The sequence below is a fragment of the Gordionus sp. m RMFG-2023 genome, chromosome 3 (assembly GCF_954871325.1).
Source record: "Gordionus sp. m RMFG-2023 chromosome 3, tfGorSpeb1-WG-v2, whole genome shotgun sequence".
NCBI classification, from domain to species: Eukaryota; Metazoa; Nematomorpha; class Gordioida; order Chordodea; family Parachordodidae; genus Gordionus; species Gordionus sp. m RMFG-2023.
In genome coordinates, this window is record NC_088777.1 from 37444439 (window position 1) to 37468604 (window position 24166).

A 24166-nucleotide genomic window follows, 5' to 3' on the forward strand; every position below is an offset into this window, starting at 1 on the left:
AAAAAATTATCTCAATTACTTCTTTGTCTTGTATATTTTTATACTTTAGTTTTATAATAAATGAAGACTTAATGAATGGGAAGGTAATCATTTATCAGTATTATTAATAAATAGGGCATCAATCTCTTGGCCTAAAATATATAATCAATTTGCTATACCCCCACTAAGCTCATGACATTGAGAACCCCGTAGGGGGTACCATATGATACAGGCACCCCTTCAGGGAAAAACTATGCCAAGTCTAAATATTTTAAACGGCTGTGTTTTTTAGTCTAGTAAGACTAATTTAATCTTAATCATCATCCTTTCGGCGTGCGTTAATAGGATGGTTAATTTAATTTCCATTCGGTATTCATATAAAATTAATAAATTCGGAAAGTTAGATAAATTATACAGTAAATTGTAAGGTAAAATAAATAAATGGTTAGTTAAATTTGTGGTATTGTTTTCACATTCACATACCACCAGAAGCTAAATATCGTTACAATAAATTTAAAATTCTGCAAGCATCCTGTAAATTGTTCGAAATTAAAATTTTTTTTAGAATTTCACTAAAGTTTAACAATCTGTTTGCGACACATCACTAAAATATTCTGCTAATTGCATCCTACTAAGTCTAATGCAACATAAGACACCTCCATTTAATAGCCTAAATAAAGTTAAAATCACACTAATTAATACCATGGTTTAATTAGTTTCGTAGAAATCCTTAGAATTTTACCAATATTTATATTTAGCATTGTTGTAGCATTGCTTGCCTAACGTAAACAACATTAATTAGTGTTGTTAAACTGCTCAATTTGCGACGTTAAAAATAATATTTTATCCAGAACAATATTATGCAAACCTGAAGATTTTAATAGTTGAGGAAATCGACTAAAACTTTAGCACTATTCGACTAATTTGGTCGAAATTTCGTGGATCTGCTTATAATTGAATTTGTTTATTTTTAGGGCCTGGCTGGCACCAAATCTAATATTTTGTATATTTTTTTAAATTATTACTTTATTAATAGAAAATTAGGTAGATTTTTTATGTTTTCAAAAACTTTAATAAAACAAATATAATAAAAATAAATAAAATTAATAATTATAGTCTCAGTTATTTAGTGTCTAAAGTTTTAAATCGACACTAATGATAGCACAAAGGTTTGGATATCCATTACGAATTCTCGTTAAGCCATTTTTCTGACTAAAAATTGAATTCGCCGTTTTTAAAAATCGGTTCAAACACTACCATTAATACATCTTACAAATATTTTATCAAAAACCCTTAACGTTTTTTTCTTTAAAGGATTACTGTGTATACATGAAACATGGATTGGGATGGGGGGAAGGGTAGAGGCCATTTGCCTCCATATATCATTCAGGTCGGCAGGAGGCTTCTAGGGGGTAAAGAATAAGGATTAAAATATATTTGAAGAAGAGGGGAGGGGGGTAAATATAGGTATGTGGCCTCTAATTTTTTTCTCTCATGAGGATTTTGACAGATTTTAGTAATTGAATTACTAACTGCCTTGTTCTTGACTTGTGTGCCTTTAAAACATATTTATATTTTTTTTTGGATATTTATTGGGTATAAAAGGAAATAAATTTTTTGTTATTATTTTCATCAATTTAAAAAATAGATAATTATTGCGTATAGAAAAAGTGCAAAATAAATGTTTTAATAATTAGGTATGTGGTAGGAAGAGTGAGTATAAATTTATATTCTAAAAATTCTCAAAAATAGGGGGTGGAGTACACCAAATACCATGCTATTGAGCCATACAACCCGACTCCCATAAGATTCTAATGAAGTTATTGCATCATCCTCCTCCGAGAAAGATGACCACACTGATTTCCTTATCATTCACTTCAATAGCATAAATTATAAAAAAAATATTCACTTAAAAAAAGGAAAAATATAAGATCTATAAAATCAAATGAAATTGATACATAGGCAAAACTAAATTTTTTGCGGGAATTTTAAATAAAAAATATAACATTGATTATGAAAGTATAATATTTACATTATATAATGTAAATTTCAAGTTTTAATAAAACATTGGATATATAAGGTTGTCATAAAATATCTGAAATGTAATATTGATCAAGGCCAAAATAATCTATTAGCCAATTTTACTTCCGTGTTTTAATAAAAAAAATTACTCATTTAAAAAAACGAGAAGGAAAATTTTGAATTTGAACATTGAGGTGTTAATAATATAAACATTTATTAACCAAAAGAATTCAAGGAATGTAGTTATTAATGATTATTCTATGTGATATCGACAAGTGTTTCGACCACCACTCTGAAAAATGAATGAAACTTTGTAAATTGATTAAATTTTACCAAATCTAACTTTCAGAGTTCCTGTTAAGTGCTTTTAAAATCTTGGTCAGACAAAAACTTAATTTAACGAATCTCAAATTAATTAAAAAATATTGGAAAAAAGACAAATATGTTTTTAAATTTTATTTAAGTTATTTTGAAATTTTGAGAATAAAAAAAATGCTCTATTGTTACACTCTTAATTTTATTATTCTTCAGAATTTGAAAAAAAAATATACAAAAAATTTTTGAACAAGATTTTTTTAACTTTTGATTTCATTTTGAAAGATTTTTTATGCATGAAAATTACAAAAGATTTACTTTACTTCTGTTTCAAAATTATACATTATAAATAAAAACCAAAAAGCGTGAGAATCCGGTCTAACAGGCGCGAAAGACTTGTACCTTTGTTGTTGCATCATGAGTCTAGCCACGGGTGAACATAGCAGGTCTTCATTTATATGCCTTAGCCATTCGTCGGCCTCTCTTTCGTCTTTAAATTTTATTAGGAGTTTTCTAAACAAAAAAGATTTTTTTACAATTATAAAGAGAGTCGAATGATGATCTCCACAAACATAATTATGTATATAATAATATTATTTTAAAATTTAATTTATTGATTATCAAACCGCGATCTATTTTGTATAACCAATCGGTTCATTTTGAATCTCGTTCCATGTTCAACCTCTCCCAAGTCCTTATCTCCGCCTCTTTCATCGCCATCAATGCTCGTTACATTTTCGCCTAATTTATCAAAAGTACAGCAAATATAAATTTTGTCTCTCTAATATTTTGAGCACCCTTTCATCTTTAGGGTAGAATTAAGTTTTTATTAAATGAACGAGAGATATGCCAAAAAATAAATTATATAATAACATTAATATACTTATATGATTTATTCTTTATAATTTTTTTTAAAATGAATATAAAATTAACTTTTTATATTAAATTAGTTTAATAACAAAATTTATTTTATACGAATACGAATATTAAATTATTCGATTCATAAATTCTGCATTTATACGATTATTATTTTCGTTGGCCTATTGCACTATTTGTCACAAATCTTACAGTCTATAAAAGCTAAAAACATGTTCTCGAATGAATTGAAACTGTTTCAACACCCCCCCCCCCCCCATCTTCCATAGTAAAATAATTAAATTTCAGAAGTTTAAACAAAATTAAATAAAAATATTATTTTTAAAACCTGTAAGTTTAGAATTATCAAGTTCTATCATGTGTCGCACATTATCGTTTCCATAGTTTGAATAATGGTGAGAAATAAAATTTGGATTGTGGTTGTTCTTTCTAGTCATATTGTCCAACACATTCATAAATTTACTGCCTATAGGAGGCTTTGTCTGAATATGAGCTTTTGACGTTTTCGATGCCAGAAAAAAAATTAATTTATTAATAAGAATTAAAATAATCTTATAATCCTTATAGGAAATAATCTACCAATCAGTTTTTTTCGTTTTTTTCACTGTTTTTACATCCTTAATATAAAATAGATTTGGGGTACAAAAATTACGGTTATAGGGAAACAGCGTATTTTTTTAGTTAAAGCATCTGAATCTACAATTCCGCTTTTAGAAAATTATTTCATTCTTAGTTGTTACAGAAAAAAAGGCAAATATATTTCACTTAAAAAATTGTTAAAATTAAAAACAAAATTTTAGAAGCTTGAAGTTTTATATAAAAAAATAAAATTTGTCAATTTTCTAAGCCAATTATATATGGTATATTACCTTGATAGCTAACCATCTTCAAAAAACATTAAAATAGTTAAATTACCACGTTATAATATGATGTTACCTTTGAAGGAAGGGTCTAATAACATGACGCAGCTTATATTTCTGGAATTTCTAAAGCTTTCTCCTGGTATAATATCGTCGTCGAATAAGTCGTCGCAGCAGAAAAATAGATTTTTCATGCCGTTAATGCAGCATTTTTTGTCGCAATTCGATTTGCAACATTTATTTCCGCTCCTTGTAGTGGTGGGTGAGGAACTTTGATCGGCTTCCGTTATTATTTTCATGTCAGAGTAAGCAAAGTATGTATCTTTCAGAACTACCCATCTTGAATTTTTTTTAAAAATTTTTTAAAAAAATTTCTGAACATTATTCTTTTCCTTTTATGAATTATCTTAAAATTTTTTTAAAAATGTTAGTTATATTTTACCAATATTTTCCCACATGTTTCACTTAATCGAATTATTTTATAAAATAAATCTATAAACCCCCCCCCCCCCCATTTTGAGAAAACATATTAATTTCCTTAACTTTATATGAACATTTTTCATGAAGAAGGTAAATTATTTATACCTTTTTCTCCATCTGATAAAAATTTTCTTGAATAAATTCAAAGCTTTAAGCCCGTAATAGCCTCCGGATCTTTTTTTAGCAACGTCTTCGAGTCCCTTTGAACCGTATTCAGATTTGAAAGAGAGGTAACTGACTTGGCAAAACATCAACTATATTAAAGTTTATGGGTAAAATTTATTTTCCTAAACTTTTGAAAAATTTGAAGGCCATTTTTTTGGCCTTAAATAATTGCTAATATTTGCAGATAATTTTTTTAAGATGACTACTTAAATAAATTGCGTTATAATCTGATGTTCAAATTTGATAGTTTTATATTAAATTTTAATTTCGTTGTCTACTAAAGCCGGAGACTTGCAGGCCACCTAAGACCGGCCCGGGCTGTATTTTAATTTTTTTAAATATTCCCGGGCAGGCCTGAAAATTTTTTTTTAAAAAATATCCGGGCCGGGTGATTATTTTAAAATCAAATATTTGAAATCGCCATTATTAGCTATTTAAATCAAAAATAAATATATTATATTTTAAAAAAATAGGGGCCGGACCTGAAAATATAAAACCCGGGGCCGGGCCTGAAATATAAAACCCGGGGCCGGGCCTGAAATATAAAACCCGGGGCCGGGCCTGAAATATAAAACGCGGGGCTGGGCCGAAAATTTTTTTGAACTCTGATAAAAGCTAAAGAATATACGATTATTAGACTATGTATGTGTCTAATTGATATAATCCCTACTTTAAACGAATCGATCATATTTAAAATTTGTCACAAATTAATTAAACTATTTCAGGAAAAGCATAGCTTTAGGGTAACCTCGCTTTAGAAATCGAAGTTTATTATGATTTTTTTTATAAATTACGAAAAAAAAATAAATTGTTTTTTATAAGTTTACAAAACATAAATGAGCATCTTGTTGTGCATTATTTAGACATGAATTGATCAAGTTGAATTGACAAATCGATAATAGAGACGTATTGTTTGAGGTAAATCGTTGGAGTCTCACGTTTTTAGATAAATGATTTTCAAAAAATTTCAAGGTTCAAAATTCTATAGAGTGTACAATTGAATCCGGAAGTGAGTTATTAGGCACCAAAGCGCCAATACACGTGTAATCCCAAGCAAATTCTCTGCTTTCCTTGAAGAGTATAAGAGTAATGTCTTCTGGTCGCTTTCCATCTTTTGGGTTGTGAGCCATAGGTTTTAAAGTATATGAAATCTATGTTGAATCGAAATAAATTTTTCCGGGACAAATTGTTCAAAATATTTTTAAGGGGGCTGGGTCGAAGTTTTGAAAATGTTTTTAAAGTTAATAATTAGGCAAATCATGTCGTTTGCCTTTATAAAAAATTATTACGGGGCGAGCAACGGTCGTAATAAAAAGCTACGCGGTAATTTTTAATATTAATTTATTTTTATTATAGATAGATTGAACAGAACAATTTGTTTTATGGCCATAGAACTCTCGAATATAGTAATTTATAGAAAATGTTTGCCATTAGCGTAGGCAATGGAGGGGGAAATGTACAAATTTTTTACTACATCATTGTAAACAAATAAAAATTAAATGAATATAACTTCACTTCCCCCTCTTCCCCAAAAATGAAAAATAAGTAAAATATAAAAATATATATTTAGCTAATCATTTTTAAAATATTTAATTTAATACTATAATTTAAATTTTCAGTTAAAAGCGTTTATAAATTTTAATAACTAGTAAAATTATGATTAAACTATATTATTTTAAAAGAAACCTAATAAATTAGTGTAGAATTATTTTTTGAATTAAATAAAACCTAATTTTCTTAAAAATTATTTTATTTATTAGGTTATTAAAAGTTTTTTTCCCAATTATCGAATATCATTTTCGGGGTCTTTTTGAAATTTTATAAGCGGCTCCAATTCGAAAGCGATGTAAATATGAAAATATAGAATTTATAGAGTATATATATTAAATTTATTTTAAAAAATACCGTATCTTCATGATTTCTCAAGTGCTTTGAAGTTAAAATTGTCTGTAAATAGTATTCTAGTTCTCTCTGAAAAAAAGATATAAATAAATATGAATTTATTATAAGATTTAGGTCTTAATGATTGTACAGTTATAATTTAAAATTATTATAGATTAAGAAAAATTTCTGCTCAAGACTATCATGTGAAAATATCTTTAAAAATATTAGAGTCACTAGATTATTTGATTTATTTTTATTATCAGAAAGTGGTTCAAACCCAGAAATTTATATTAATTCTTTTTTTTCAAATTCTGCTGCGTGTCATATACTTCATAGCAAGCAATAGATATAAAGAAAAACAACCGTTCAAAATTTTAAGACCACATTTGAATTAAGACATTTTATTTTGGTTATTTTCAAAGTAATCAAATTTTTTTTAATTTATGTTAAAATATAAATTAATTTGGGTCTACTATCTTTTATTAATTTATCCCGACTTGACTATATCCATTCGAAACCAATATCGAATTGAGTGATGAACGAAAGTTGTTTTAATGTCAGATAGCGAGAACCAAAAATACAATTTTAAAAATTTAATTAATTTTTAATAAAACAAATAACGCCCATAATCCGTGCTATTTGAATTTCAAGTTTTCCGTCATAATTAACATCATAATTGATATAAGCTTATTTATTTTTAAATAAAATTTACTTAAAACTCTATTTAAGTCAAGGGCCTGGAACAAAAAATGTAATAACTAGCTTATTTAATTCTCGATTTAGCACGGGTGGAGATTGATTTAAACAAGTATGCAAGCGATAGAATGAAAATTGAAAGCAAAATAAAAACATATGAGCTCAAAGTTAATAATATTTATCTTGTAATCGAATAAACTTTTAAATCTGGCTAATAAAACAAATTTCGGGCCTATCAGGCGCAGTTCACTTATAAAAAAAAATAGTAACCCAATCGTTTGCCCAAAATTCCAAGAGGGTAAGGGGCCAGATAAGGTAAACAATTAAAAATTTAGAAGCGATAACTAAATCATTATTTATGAAAAATTAAAAAATAATCAAATCATAATCAATACAATATAATTTTTTTAACGAATAATAAATTTGACATTATTTGTAATAGTGAGCAGAAATTGAGCGTTTTTTGCAGTACTTTTTAATATAAAAAACGTAAAGCATCCCTTTCCATCGAGGTTGTTTTTATTAATATAGTCGATTCAAAATTTAAACTAAGTTCTAAAAAAGAATTTGTCTTTGAAAATTATATTATCTTTTGTCTTTATTGTTATGTTCTACCTCCCCCCCCCTCTTGTCCCGTATAACTTATTTCTTTAAGTTTTTCTCCACTTGTTTCTTTTGTTTTCCCATCGTCCTTTTTTTTATATTGATATTATACCTTATTTTTATATTGTATTTGAAACTGGTTCTGACCAGTTTCAAGAATGATTGTATCGCGATATTATATAACAACATGTTATTTTTTTTTCTTTGTTTGATAAATTATAAAAGGTTGCAAAAATACCTTTATTTTGGGGATTCTTTTAATTTTTTTTTTTTGTGTTAAATAAAATTCTGAAAGTTTTATTCTTTGGTAAATTTGTGATATTTTAACAATAAATTAAATTACTAAAATTACCCGATGATGACAAAGTTAAAACTCAACGTCAACCAACCAGAAAATCCCGGTCCCTCGAATTCTGCCGATCCCTCTCCCTATCCCCCGGTAGAACAGCCCGCGGTCGTGGTCGCGAACTTATCATTTATATTTCATTAATTTCTAAATATTCTATTTTAAGGTATAGATTATTTTTTTACATTTTATATAATATTATAAAGTGGAGAGTAAAAAGTGTTGAAAAAGGTGCATTTTTTTAAATGGTTGCTAACGCCAAACTGTAATTTTATCAATTTACACATGCCATTTGAAATGCATATATTGCGTTTGCAATGTAGCGTTTAAAACGCTCAATTTGTGTGCACTATATATAAACATTGCGTACGAAAATTATCGAATATTTTATACTATAATAATTTTTTGTTTTGTAAAAAAATTTTATGTAAATTATTTTAAAATTTATGAGGTAATAGTGAACGCGATTTACTCAATCGGTGCGAAATTAAACACTGCTTTATTTACAAAAGGAAGCCAATAATAGTGTATAATTTATATATATATAGAAGCAAAACGATGAAATTCTTTAAGTAAAAATTTGAAAAACTTGTTGCGATGCGATGAAAAAAAATGTACGATTATAAAAATTATTGAGAAATTAGATAAAATATTATGTAAAATAATTATCTCTATTAGAATTATCTATCAAATTATTTCTAAAAATTGAAATCCTTTAAATAATTTAATGTGAATATACATATTATTGCTGATATGATAGCAGTTTATGCTGATAAATTCAATTGTTAATAAAATTATAACGTCGGCTTTTTTTGAATAATTTAATATAATTGATATATTAAAATAATATTTTATTTCATAGGAAAGACTATTGTTATATAATCAAATCCCATCAGAAAGCTATATATAAAAATGGTAGGAAAAAGATTAAAATAAAAGGAACTACATATATTTATTTTAATTAACTCAGTATAAATTAGAAATTTTTATTTTTTAAAAAGAAGACTGTTTTTATTATACTGACTTTATAGTATGCACGATTTGCTCAAGCAGTGGGAGATTTTATGATATCAAAATCACTTTTGACACAGCGATAATATTTTTTGCAATCGCGTTATATTTTAAAAAAGGAATTTTATCTAATACAGAATTTGTACTATTAAAATAAAAATTAACTATTTAAAATATATTTTTATATAAATCAAATCTGTAAATGAAATTAATATTTTTAATATATATACATATATACATACATACTAGCAGTGGAGTAGCCAGGATTTTCCAATGGGGGGGGGGGTGTTTTGCCCGGCCTTTGGTTGGGTCCCTTATATAAAAAAGATATATTATTGATTTTACGGTGCTCTTTATATAATCTCCGTTAAGGTTGGCTGCACAAGTTCTAACTCTAAAATATGGCCTGTTTTGTGTTTTATTAGTCTATGTAGCCAGTATAAAGGATAAATTTGTTAGTAAAAAGATTTTGGCCAACCTTAGATTAAAAAGTGATTGAAAAAATTTATTCTGTAAATTTTATCAATATTTAGAGCTTAATTGTATTAATTTAATCCCTTTGGTAGACAGTATGAAGGAAAAAGAAAATTTCCAATAGATACCATGCTAAAATGAAAAATATAAACTATATATCTGACGTAAGCTAATATAATGCCTGATTGGTAGGGGAGACTGAGGCACGTTGAGTAGAGGGGGAGGTTAGGTCACTCTAATTATAATATGAGCTATTATTTTATGACTGGAAATTTGAGCCTAACATAGATAATTAAGCCATATATGTTTGGCTAAAAAAGATTTAAAAAATATTTAATATTTTAATTTTTTACAGAAGAAAATGTGTTTTAGCATATCAAAAGTAATAAAAAATAATTGCAAACTTTATCGTAGGCTTTTAAAATCTTAATAAATAAATTTTAGCAAAATTTAAACCATATTTTTCAATCTGACAAACTTACAGGATCAATAAACATGAATGATTTTGAATGATATTTATAAATTTAGTGGGCTATGTCATAGTCAGTCATGCTGTGCTACTTCACGTAGTCAAAAAGGGCTTTATCAGACCTATCGCTGCTTCGCGAACATTATTGGAGTCAGGAAAAAATTATGCACCAATAGAAAGAGGCGCGTGCACATTTGTTTGGAATGAAAAAATTTCATACTTCCATTTTTGGACAAAATTTATATTGCGAACAGATCACTAACCTTTGAAAAAATTATTTGGTGATAAACGGGAACTACCAAAAATATCCAATAGTCGACTAACACACTGGACATGGAAAATGTCGGCATATAATTTTGAAATTGAATATCGTTCAGGAAAAGAAAACATAATGGTCCAGTAACAAGTATGGAGTCGAATAACGAACAGAAACATGCATAGATATAAATCTTGGACAAGTTGAACTCCAGAAAGAAACAAAGATAGATTGTTAAATAAAGTAATTAAAAACATCGAGCGAGAATGGGTAGGGTTTGATGGGAAAAATGATGCAGAGTTAGTTTGTTTTAATAATAGTCGGGAGGAATTATCAGCAGATCGTGATATCATTGAATGTAATGGAAAGTTGGTAATTCCGATTTGAGGAAATCAATATTATCTATCATACACAGAGGTCATCCAGTAATAAATGCTATGAAATCAATTTTAGAATGTATTTACATAATAATGATAACGCACAAAATGGTGGTCTGGATATTGGCAAAGGGTTAACCCTGGGAAAAGTGGATAAGTTTTGTTATTTTGGTAATATGCTAAACGCAGATGGTTGTGTAGATTCTGTTGTTGTAAGGATCAGGCATGCATGGAAGAAGTTTAGAAAGATGTCGTCTATTCTAACAAAGAAAAAAGTTTCTCTGAAGTTAAAGGGGAAAGTTTACGTAACTGTGTGAGGAGTTGTTTAGTTCATGGCGACGAAACATGGGCAATGAAAGCGACCCACGAAGCCAAATTAGAAAGAACTGAGATGAGGATGATTAGATGGAAATGTGGGGTATCTCTGAGAGAGAAAGAGAAACAAGCAAGGAATTGCGAGTAATATTGGGTATAGAAATGATTGGAGTGGTAATGCGACGAAATAGACTAAGATGGTTTGGGCATGTGAAACGTATGGCTAAAGATGATTGGGTAAAGAGATGCACCAAATTGTTGGTAGCCTAATTGCGATAAAGACATTGAACATGTTCGTCAATGTACCATCGAATATAATGAAGGTTCCTCTATATTAATGGAACATCTCTAATATACCATGGGAACGTATTCATTTAGATTTCGCGGGACGTATCAATTCATATTCATGGTTAGTTGGAGTTGATGCACATGCTAAATGGGTTGAGGTCGAGTTGATGAGAGAGATCACATCTACAACAATGATTAGGGCACTTAGGAAATGGTTCGCACGTTTTGGAACGTCAAGACAAATCGTGTCAACCCTCAGTTTATTCCTAGAGAATTTTGAAGATTCTGTTTAGAGAAAAATATTGAATTAATACATTAAACATCATACGATCCCAAAACAAATGGGTTAGCTGAAAGAATAATACGAACGCTTAAAAGTCGATATTTTGCCACTAGAAAAGAAATTAAGGAGCCAGAGGAAGCTATAAGAGAAGTTTTGACAGTACACAGAATGGGCGCGCCTCAATCAACTGGACTTTCACGTAATCTAAAAACTGGATTAAAAATTATCATATTATTTGTGGAAAAAATTTGATAAAAGATTTGTCTAATTAGTAACTTTTACTATGTGATATATATTTGATTGTAAAATAAATGTTATCATAATACTAAAAGTGATGCATGTACAATTTAGATATTTAATTGTAATGGATAGATGTATATGATATATGCGATATATTTGAGGTTTAATTGGAAAACAGATAAAGTATTTGATGGTGATTGATAAATATATATGTGATATTTAATTGTAATGGATAAATGTATATGGGATATATTTGAAATTTAATTTGCAATTAAATATTTAAAGTATTTAATTGTTATGGATAAATATATGTGTGATATATATTTGAATGTAAAGTTATCATTGAGATGGGTGCGAGATGATAATTGATAAATCATGTAAATTAAAATTTCTTTTCATTTTTATTAGATAGTACAATATTCCCTGTCCAACAATTGTAATTATATTTCTGTCTTTATTTTTTTTAACAATTAAATTTTTTTTTAAAAAATTAAAATATGCTATTTAGTTACCTATAATCTATATAGTTTTAATAGCAATTATGCCATTAATTATGAATACATAACAAAATTGTAGTTATACGTAATATATGCAGTTTTTATCATGATTATGACACCAAAGATCATATTTTTTTATGTTTACCAATGTTCAATGATCATCTTAAAAATAATACATCTGATGATTTTTTTTTAAATCAAAATTTTTTTTGATACAAAATATCACATTGATTCCATATATCTAAAGGAATTGTAGTTAGATGTAATATATATTTTGATTGTTAATCTTTGATAAAGAAATATATGTTTCATTTAACCCCTTATATGTTTAATTTAACCCCTGATGTGAGATGAAAAATGGTGTAGATATGGGAGTATTGATGACCAAGAGCTATTACTGAATGGAAAAGCCTGAAAAGATTATGGGAAGATGATATCAAATAACTGATGAGGAATGAAGCAAATTTTGGAAAGATTATATGAAAAATGAAGAATATCTTAGAAATTAAATGATATATTGTTTTTTTTGAGAATGTAACACGTGGCTTCTGAAGGGTCGGCGTGTTGTAGTTTTGTATTTTTGTTATGTATTTGTGACGAAGCGTCAAGTTTACTACTAGGGAAGCAATCAAAAAAAAATTTATTTTTATTTTAGTCAAACTCAAACCATAAAAACATTAAAATTTATAAATAAATGGTATTCGTCTTTGTTTTTGAGTATAATGATCAAGTACTGCATTATAAAAGTTATCGCTAGATTTTAAATATTTAAATATTTTGTTTTCAATCGATATCAAAGATAGATTCGATAATCGATTTTGGCTCTTCCTGTTTCTGCAATAAGATTTAATTCTTTATAAAGATGAAAAACTCAGTTCTGCACTTGCTGTTGTTGAAGCCAAAGTTAAGATGAATTTGCAAAACTCATTAAAACTTTTGATCAAATCAGTGCATAATAAAAATTCAAGTATTTCATTAACATTCTTTTTCTTTCTAAATTCATCGTCCCGAAACACTACCTTTAATTCGGTTTCCAGCTTGTGTAAGTCGAAAAATTGAGAATAATTGTCGTTTAAATTATCTAATAAATATTTTGGGAAATTATGATTAAATATTTGGAATTTACTAATATCTAACAATTCGACGAATTCGATATTTTTTAATGTATCCAACTGAAAATTAATTTCGTTGATTATATTATCTGTTATTTTAATTATCCAATTTTTATAAAATTCTTTTGTATTGGGCAATCCGGTTCTATTACGTTTTTTATCTAAATTGTCTTCAATATTTTCTTTTACATTTAAATTTCTCAAAAACACATCAAAGTTTTCTATGTTTGATTTAACTGAATTTCTGAAATCGTTAATACTTTTATAAGAGATATCGTTAATTTTAGTTTGAAGTATATCAAATAATAAATCAGATTCTGGAAAAATTTCTTGAATAAAATTAAAAAATTTGCATCATTTAATATATATATTTAGTAGCTGCGAGAAGTTATTAATAGAACATCATTATCCCAAACAATATCAGATTCTTCAGCAACCATACTTTCAAAAAAAACGACTAGATCCTTCAAATAATTGAAAACTGTTTGAACCAGCCGACCATTGTATTCCCATCTCGTTTGGGCTACTCGTGGTAACCTTTTTTGACATATTTATCAAATTCCGCTGTTCGCTTAGATGATGTACTAAAAAAATGGCTAAACCAGATAAAGTTGCAAAAAAACCTTACATTTTTTAATTTTGATGCAAGATTTTGATAATATAAGATTTAACTTATAGCAAAAGCAATGAATATAAAGTGCTGAAGGATTGATGTCTCTTATTTTCGTTTGTAGTCCATGTGAATCGCCTGACATAACAACTACTATTGTAACTTTGACCTATTAATTTTTTTATTCAAGAATTTAATGACAAATTTTGATAAAGAATTAGCATCTCGATGCATAGTAACATCGAAGAATTCAATAAATCTTTCATACAATGTCCCGTTATTTAAAAAATATTGAAGAACTACAGCCATTTGAGATTTATTATTGATATCTGTTGTTTCATATAATATTATTGATATAAATTCCGTTTCTTCTAATCCATTTAATTTTTTTAGAGGATTATTGTAAAAAAGAAGATCAAATGTTCTTTTGTTGATGGATTTTTGGATATTGTTGGTATATGTATATAATATATATTTTTCGAGATATATTATGATTATTTGATTTTTAATTTTTGATGATTTTATTAATTAATAAAGTGAATAAAAACTTGATTTGAAATATTCAATATTCAGTCTGCAAATATAATATTCAATATTCCTTTTGCGACAGAAGGCAGCTCGTGATAAACATATTCAAGTAAAAGAATTCGAGGTCACAACCTGTATGTGTACATAATGAAATCAATTCAGGGTGAAGAGAGGAAATTATAAAATCGAAAACTGGTAGATATTCCTATTCGGTGAAAGTAAAGATAGAACGATACAAAAGCATGCTGATCAACTGCGAAAACGGGATGTAGCGAAAGAAATGAAGAAGTCAGAGAGGAAGAGTTGGAAATAGTTGACATTTGGAAAATGTAGAAGGACCACCTATAGAGGGAGAAAATGATGAAAGAAAATTCGAGTCCACAGGATATATTTTCATTATCTCGAGAACTAGAAACAACTATGAGGCAGAAATCACAACGATCGAGGAAGCCCATACATCGTCTGATTGAGGAATTTTAAAAAGTGAGGGGAAATGTGATAAATGCTATATAAGATATTATTATATTAATCACTTTATATTAGTTTATTTGGATTGTATTATCATGATTATCGTATATATAATTGACGATTATAATGTGATTAAAGTGAATGCAACCAATAAAGTTGTATTATAATTTAGTATAATATTTAAATTAAAATAAAATCAATATTCAAAAAGCTAAATTAATAATAATTAAAATATTCATTTCACACTTAAAAATTATTAACTTGTTCATAGGATTTTTATTTTGATATTAAAAATCTCTCCTCATTTAAATTGTCATTATTTATAAACTAAATTTATAATATATTTTATAAGATACAATTTACTTGTTTATATACACTGCGAATTAATTTTATTATAATAAATTTAAAAATATTTTTTTTATACGTGGTATAGATATAGATTACTATTTTTTGAGCATACATATATGAAAAATACTAATATGATTTATCAGTATATTTAAAAGAATATTTCAAATGGTTACTTTTTATCTTAATCGTACAAGTATACAAATTCTATATTCGATTAAATTGCTTTTCGAAATAGAAGGCAATGGGGAAAAATATTATCGCTGTGACGAATCATGTTCAATAGCGTTGAATTTCGCATCATTCAGCAAAACGCAGCGTAATGTTTAAAAAATTTTTACCCGAGGTCTTAGATCTACTTATGGTATTTACATTTTTTTGTTTTTGTTAACTTCTTAAATAAAATACTATTTAATATGAAGAATTAAGGCATATAAAAAAATTATTACCATGATCTTTGGCATTTGCCTGTGGTTCAGGTAAGCGTCTATAAATGGAGGCAAATGAGGTATGACCAAGCCAGCTCTAATTTAAAAAATTATATAAAAAAATATATTAAATTCATTCAACATCAGCGCATTCATTCATTAATTTATTTATAAGATGAGGATCGTGCCTAATCTGCATAAACTTATAAATGGCTACATGCGAATTCGGCGAGGTCAATTCGGCATTTAATTAAAATTTCATATACTAATTATGTATTCTCATATTATTAATAGATTTAATATAAAAAATAATTTATTATAAATATCCTGATATTTTGGAGGACCAACCAACCAAGTTATAATGTTGGTTCAAAAATTATTTTTATATCTATTAGAGTCTCATGCCATTTGTTATTTTTATTTCGGTAAAAAGACCAACATGTTTTAGATAAAAATTTCTTTAATTATAAATTTATAGTCTTTAATGTTATTATTTAAAATTTTTACAAATTAGCAAATATAGTGTGGCCACTAATTATATAAAATCCCGCTTTTTTAAAATTAGATATCGGATAAAACATAATAAATTTAAAACGGGAGTGGAATGAAAGGTTGGCACAAAGCGTTCTATCATCGTATCATCCTTCTACTTGGAAATGTTTAGCTCTACATTTAGAGCAATCGTTTAATGAAGCAAAAATTGAACAGTATATTACTGGTGTACTCAACCCCCGAAATCAAGAAAGGTCTATCGCGATACTGCCCAAAATATTGAATTTATTGTATCTGATTATTCGAATCGCCCAATTATTGAATATTTAAGGTGAATCGCTAATTTTAGTTTACAAGAATATTAAATTATTTTAAAATATACTATGCATATTCTGGATACATTTTATAAATATTAAATAAAAATTGTGGAATAAGTTAAATTAGCTTAATAATTTCATCATTATTTACTTTTTTAAATAATTAATATTTCACTTTGTTATTTTAAATTGTAATAAAACGTGCATCTAACGCTTGGGGGAAAAATGATTGGTTAAATGATCCATATCCAACCCTCATTTAAAACTGTTATATCCTACTCTAATCCTTATACATATTCATAAGGCTATGAATCTTTTAAAAACTATGCAAGTTGATTTTTAGTAAATCTAAATAAGTGTTAGTCTTAGAGTAAAAAAATTATTTTCACGTCAAAATTTTGTTACAATCGTTGGACATACATTTTTAAATATTATTGCACTTATCGGATTGACCACTAAATGTCCGTGGTAACTAGTGTTGTTAAACAGCTCGTTTTGAGCCGATTTCTAAAAGCGGCTAACTCAATATTTCATCCAGAATAATATTACTCAAGCATGAAGATTTTGTTTGTAGGAGGAACAAAGGTTTGGACAACTATTAGCGAAATCTCGAGACTTAGGCAATATTTTTCTGGCTAAAATATTGAGTTAGCCGTTTTTAAAAATCGGCTCAAAACGAGCCGTTTAACAACACTAGTGGTAACCAGTATATATTAACGAGGTTTTGTCATTATAGTGCCATAACATGTTGAACTTTTCACCGAAAGTATTACAACTATTAATGACAGCTTCTGGCATGAGACGAAAATAAATTTTTAAAAAAAGTTTTTGGACCTAAAAAATTCAGGATGCTATATGTATATTAAATCTATTTATAATATGAGAATACATAATTAATAAATGATATTTTAATTTAATAAAAGCTGAATTTTCGCTGCGCCAAATTGACCGATAAAGATATACAACGATTAAATATATTAAGTAAAAGTACGCTCTAAAGAGTAAATGCTGCTTCGCGCTATGCAATTTGAGGTTGGCATGAAGGGCTTGGAAATCTTTGTATCTTTTGTAAACATTCCATTGATACTTAGAGTGACTAAAATTTATGACGTATCTTTGAGGGAAAAAAAGAAGAATATAATATATAGTATTAAATTTTATAGATTTTAAGAATTTTCTGGTTCTAGGTCTTGATATTTAATGCGATTTATTTTTAATTTATAATAGGTATTTTTAAATAAATGTAATAAAATCATATAAATTATTTTAAAAAAACCACATTATACATTCAATGGCATGGCCTTTCAAAGCAATATTTTAAATAATTTAGGTAATGAAATTTAAAAAACATATAACAGAAAATTTATTAATAATTTTTCTTTTCTCTTTTACATTTTATCTTGTAAGATATTACTAGCATATACAAATTAAAATTACGATTGATGTTGCTAATCATCTTTTGATAGATAAAATCTATATTTATACTGGGGAGATGTCTTAATTTTATTTTGACTAATGGGAATAAATTTATTAGTCTATTTAGTTATATAAACTAAACTATAAAAAAAATCAGAATCAGATAACTGTAAAAAGTAGAATTAATATTTCTAATCCATTGCTTAATTTCCCAATTTTATATGGTATACAATTAGGTCCGTAACGATATTAAATATCAGTATCGGATCGGCTACAATATTAGTAGGGGTGTACCGATACCAGGTTTTGGAGGCCGATCCGTTCCGATATCATTTCTTATTTTGTATTCTGTAAAGATAACAATGGTTTTAATTTTTAATTACTTTTTATTAGTATAATATCTATAATTTAACTATACCATAACTCATGTCATATTCAATTCAATTGCAATTCTAAAAGTATATAAAATAATTTTATTGTTAAATTACTTTTAAATAATAAGTAATAACATTAATCTATAAACATAATAAGTAATAAACAATTATATAAAGAAATTTGAAATTAATATTTAAAATAATATTTAACATTAATATATCGAAGATATCTTTTTAGAAATACCAATATTACAATTTATCAGAGGTCAGCCTGCGGCGATGGTAACTGTCAATATCACCGGCTTCCCTAAAAACAGATTCTGAAGAGATTATCGCGCACTTTTATAAACAGAATGCGCAAAAAAATAACAATATGGCAGAATGTTTATTAATTAATTATTATTATTAAAAAAATAAACTTAAAAATGGATTTCGATTTTATTTATAAAAATAAATGATTTTAAATGTAACTTTTTTTAAAAATTTTATTTTTGTTAAAAATGCCATTTTTTATCGAATCGGATCGGAAAATTTTATAATAGTGGCCCATAATCAATATTTTAAAATGGGTAATATATCGGCCCGATCCGATATAAAATATCGGTACATCCCTAGATATTAGACTTTAAAAGAATATCGGATAGGCCGATATTTTTTCTATTTTTATTTTTGAATTTATTTCCGTTTCTCATATTCAAAACTCTCATAAAAAGGTGTTAGGGAAGGTGGCACTCATAAAATAAAAATCATGCGAATTTAAATTTCATTAATTTAACAAGATATCAATATTTATCTCCAAATTTTAATTATTCTATATTTCATTATTTTATTTTATTAATTGATATTTTATTTGTTTTTACTTTTTATTCAAAAGATACATAGTTTGTTATACAATAAGAATATATACTATGTGCTAGCATATAAATTTATATTTTATTTGTATTATTAAAGCTAAATTAGATAAGTGAAAATTTGATCATTATTAATAAAAAGAATATGGAATTATATGTATAATTATTCTTTAAGAATTATCTTGATAAAATAAGACATTAGTTACTATTTATAAATACAAATTTAAAGATAAGACATATTTTTTAAAGTTTTAAAACTGATATTTTTTTTGATTTATAAGAGCCAGACAGATTTTTATTATATCATCTTAAAAAAATCAATGGAATTATCGGTATCGGATAAGTGCCGTTTGAAATAAATATCGGATAGGTGAAAAATTTGTGGATCGGTGCAGCCGTATATACAATTCAATATATAAAAAATTTTACACGTTAGGATTGAGTAGATTTCCTTTAGGCATGTGAATGTAATGAGATATCCGGACTTCTATGGAACAGTTAGGCAACCATACTTGCTTCCGCATGCGAAAAAACATGGGCTGACTTATCATTGCAAAAGGAAGGATAGATGGAGCTAAAAATATTTCAGATAATTTAAATGTAATACTATTCCTTTTACTAAAATTGCCTAAAATTTTTGTTGTTTGGGGATGATTTAAGCCTCTATTAGTTCCTATAACTCAATTATTTTAAAAATGTTAGGAATGAACTAAGTAACAATATAACTTAACGTAAAATTTTCGTTATTTTAATGATTTTACAGCTTAAAAAAAATTTGCTGCAAATATATATGACTTATAAAACTGGCCTCACATATAATTTTTTCAAATTTCAGCTTCAAATGCGATTAATTCTTACACGGGTGTACCCATTTTAAAATGCAACTGCCATTCACTCGAATATATCGATACTCAGTATCATTGCATTTCTGGTTTCCATAATTCATATATAGTTTTGACAATATAATTGTTATATAAATTTTATTTTCCTACGTTTTTTTGTTTTTTTTATTATAATATGGAAGATTGGGAATAAGTGGCCATGTTTTTGCTCGTGTCAGATAAAAGGTTCAAAGATTGCTTTTATTAAAAATTTAGTATTAATCTGTAGCTCAAAAATTAATCGATAAAATAAAAATTGAAATCTAAGCTCTTTGTAGTAGTTTAATTTAATTTAGACAATAATTTTTTGGCAAGTCAACCCCGTACTTAGGTTCCGCTTTTTTTAACGAATATAGCATAAAGTTGAATATAAAATATTATAAAATAATCCCTGAACAAAAATTAAAAATATATAAAACGAGATTTTTACTCAGCTATGCCATATTTTATTATATAGTGTTAATCAATCATATAAATTAGAGATCAGCAAAGCAAAGCCGAGGGCCGGGCCTGAATAGTAAAAAATTATAATGACCCGGGACGAGCTAAAGTTACAACGATCTGGGCAATTAGTACATAAAGGTTTTTCGGGCCGGAAAATTTATAACTAAAAAATCAGGCAGGCCCTCGCAATTCTGATTTATCATCAAACTTTAAAAGACCAGCCCCAGCATTAAAATATTGATATAATTTTTTTATTAAGCAGAAACCTGCAAGACCCGCCGGTATTTTGATTATTTTAAATATACCCAGGCCGGACCTGGCCTAAATTTTTTTTAAATACCCGGACAGGGTGTGAAAATTATTTTTTTAAGAAACTCGAGGTGGGCCAAAAAAAAATTGAAAAATAAATCAGCGCCGGGCCGTGCAAATGTCAGCAGGTCTCTGATTTCAAGAATAGTTTTATTTTTATTGATGCTATTGAAAATAAATTTCATTGTATTTTAAGAGATGTCTAACTAAAATATCAGAGACCTGCAGAGGTACTATTTGCACGACCCTGCCCGGTTTTTTTTTTAAAAAATTTTCAGACCCGCCCGGTTTTATTTAATATTTATTTTTGATTTTTATAGCTAATAATGGCGATTTCAAATATTTGGCTTTAAAATATCCGGCCCGGCCGGGATATTTTTTTTAAAAAATTTTCAGCCCGCCCGGGTATATTTAAAAAATTAAAATCATCGGGCCGGGCCTGCAGCTCTCTGTAAAATACTAAGTCAAAATATAGTAAATTGACAAAAGATTCAAGTTATTTAAGATATGATCTCATTACAAATACACAAAACAGATATCAAACAAAACTGATTTATAAAACGGTTATTGCAGAAAAAAAATGGATAGCCATAGAAAAAAGATATAGGAGCCTTTAATTCACATTAGGAAAAAGTTAGATATTTAACTGAAAATTCATAATTTTAACGGGTCAGGCCTGATTTTTAATAAAAATTCTACAGGGAAGACTGGACAATTTATGAAAAAATTCTTAATAGACAGAAATGGGTCCGGTCGAGCCTGGATTTGAATAATTTAATATATAAAAAGTTAAGGGGGTAGCCAGTCAACACCTCTGACCAATTAATTAAATCCCCAACATAATAACATATGATATAAAATAAATATAATTGTTTCTAGACTCCAACAAAATTGAAATAATCTTAATGAATAGAATAAATATAAGAATATTAATGTTATCAAACTATCCTAATTATATAAAAATCTAAGCCGAAATGGATTAAAAGTGGAATCTATTGTTATGATTATGAACCTAATCGTAACCGAGCCGTGATGGCTAAATTTAAACAGCCGGAAATTAATCTAACCATTGGTTTAGGTCGTCCCTTCTCAAAATAAAACATTTGTCGAGGAGATTTTTGAATAAAATTTTTTTTAAAAAAATATCTACAAGATTTTATCTTTTATAGGAAGGTTAAATTCGTTAAAAAAAATAAACTTACTAATTACTTTATAATAAATATTAGAAAATAATGTATATGCAATGATACTTATTGGAATGGCATCGATGTTAAAATCTGATGGGAGAGACAAACTTGCTTATATAAAATAATTATTTACCTTTTTGAAATAACCAAATTTTAAAGTAGGAAAAAAAATTTGGGACCAAATTTTAAAGTAAAAAAAAGAGTTTGTGATTTTTATAAACCGTCAATCTCATTAGGCTATTTTAACGATTATTTTTATCATGCGATCTATCATAGTAAATTACTCGTACGACAAAATACGCGTTTATTTTTGTGCAAGGACACTCCTATTAAAATATGTTTTTATTCGTTTCCCTTATAATAGTTTTTCAAAATTTTATATTATTTTACTTGGAGGTGTCAGATCCTCAATTTCTGCTTTACAAACTCTATCAGAATTACTGCCACTGGGAATGGTTGAGTTAATCAATTGAGAAATCGTGTTCATTAGTGTCGGAGGGAGAAAAACGTTGACTAGATATAAATGTTACATGAATCTAACATTTGAGAAATCGTGTTCATTATTTATGAATTCGTCTAAATAAAATCTTGACTAGAAGATATGGATGTGATTTTGAGGAATAAATTTTCAATACCCCTTTATTACATTCGTTTTGTTTAATTTTGAAGAACAAATTATGATCGTTAATTTATTACTAAATACATTGACAAATTAAAATAGAATAAGTGATTCTGGGAAGATTGAACGGATTTATGAATATAAAAGTATTACATGTTCCTTTTGAATAGGTAATTTTTTTTAGTTAATTCGATATTTTTTCGTAAAAATTTTTTATCTATATTTTTTTTCCATGTATTTATCGGTTTTATAGATATATATTTTAATAATTAATCAATAAAAAAAATTATTTCCATTATTGCACAATAGCGAATTTGAAAAATAAGGTTTTATAGATGACTTTTTTTTTTACTAGTAGAGAATGCTTAATTAGGTAATAAAATTTGAGAATTTTAACGATTTATTTTTTTCTAAATTAAAATAAATACTTTAAATTTTTTGCTAATAAAGCATCTTAAAATTCAACTATTTTAAAATCTGAATTATAGTATTTAATTAATATATAAATTTAATAAATTATAGGAAAAAAAATTTTAAGTGATTATTTATTTGCTTTTTCAATCTATTGAAGCACCTTGATATTATTTGTCTGATTGCACTTTGTTTATTTTAAGAAATAAAAATAATTTTAAAATATGTTTTAAAAGAATTTCATTATAGATATTATTGGAATTGTAAAGGAATGTGAAGTTCGGAATTTTGCAAGTCCCTTTTGAACACTGAGCATCTAAAATTGTAAGCAAAAATGCACAAAATATTTGTAAAATATAATTAACAAAATAAATAATATTTAAAAAATTTATATAAATATTGATATTTGTTTCAAGGGAAAATATTTTTTTATGTTTTGTTTATTATTTTCACATAATCAATATATATAAAATGCTAATTATTCAAACAAAGAATAAATAGTGTAAAGGTCACATAATTTAATTTTTATAATCATAAATTTCATATTTTTATAATTTGCTATAGTAATATAAATAAATTTATAACTTACAAAATAGGGATTAAAATAATAAAATATTTTATTTGACCTATGCTAAATTAAGGACATAATGATGGAATAGGTAATTATTTTATTTATCAAATTAATTTTATTTTAAAACATATAAACAATTGGAGAAATGAAATTTTATAATTTATACATAGATGTTTCTATTATCTGTAAATCCCACTATGCTTTATGATTTTGTAATTATTTCCTTACATTAATCTAGGACTTGCTATATAGGAAGGTTATGTAAATTATACAGAAGCCTATCTTCTGTATAATTATATTAATTTTTTGACAATGATAGAAACAAACCTCATAACCAAATAAGGAAGCATATTAGGGGTGGCACTAA

At 26.7% G+C, this 24166-nt stretch overlaps 1 protein-coding gene across 2 annotated transcripts in view; it reads right to left on the bottom strand.

Moving 5' to 3' along the window:
• The window catches only part of LOC135927412 (phospholipase D1-like), a 55703-nt gene extending 32825 nt beyond the window's left edge, over positions 1–22878 (bottom strand). Inside the window, exons 1-10 of one of the 2 annotated variants that reach the window (XM_065463388.1) lie at positions 22589–22878; positions 19807–19951; positions 17728–17850; positions 15949–16024; positions 6603–6668; positions 4638–4786; positions 4129–4391; positions 3521–3685; positions 2943–3057; positions 2674–2829 (exon numbers count right to left, since the gene is read on the bottom strand). In XM_065463388.1, coding sequence (XP_065319460.1) covers positions 2674–2829; positions 2943–3057; positions 3521–3685; positions 4129–4391; positions 4638–4786; positions 6603–6668; positions 15949–16024; positions 17728–17850; positions 19807–19951; positions 22589–22685 — 1355 coding nt within the window. In that variant the 5' untranslated portion in view covers positions 22686–22878. The remainder of the gene's footprint in view (positions 1–2673; positions 2830–2942; positions 3058–3520; positions 3686–4128; positions 4392–4637; positions 4787–6602; positions 6669–15948; positions 16025–17727; positions 17851–19806; positions 19952–22588) is intronic. The other variant, XM_065463387.1, reaches the window with a different exon arrangement.
• Positions 22879–24166: the final 1288 nt, after the last annotated feature.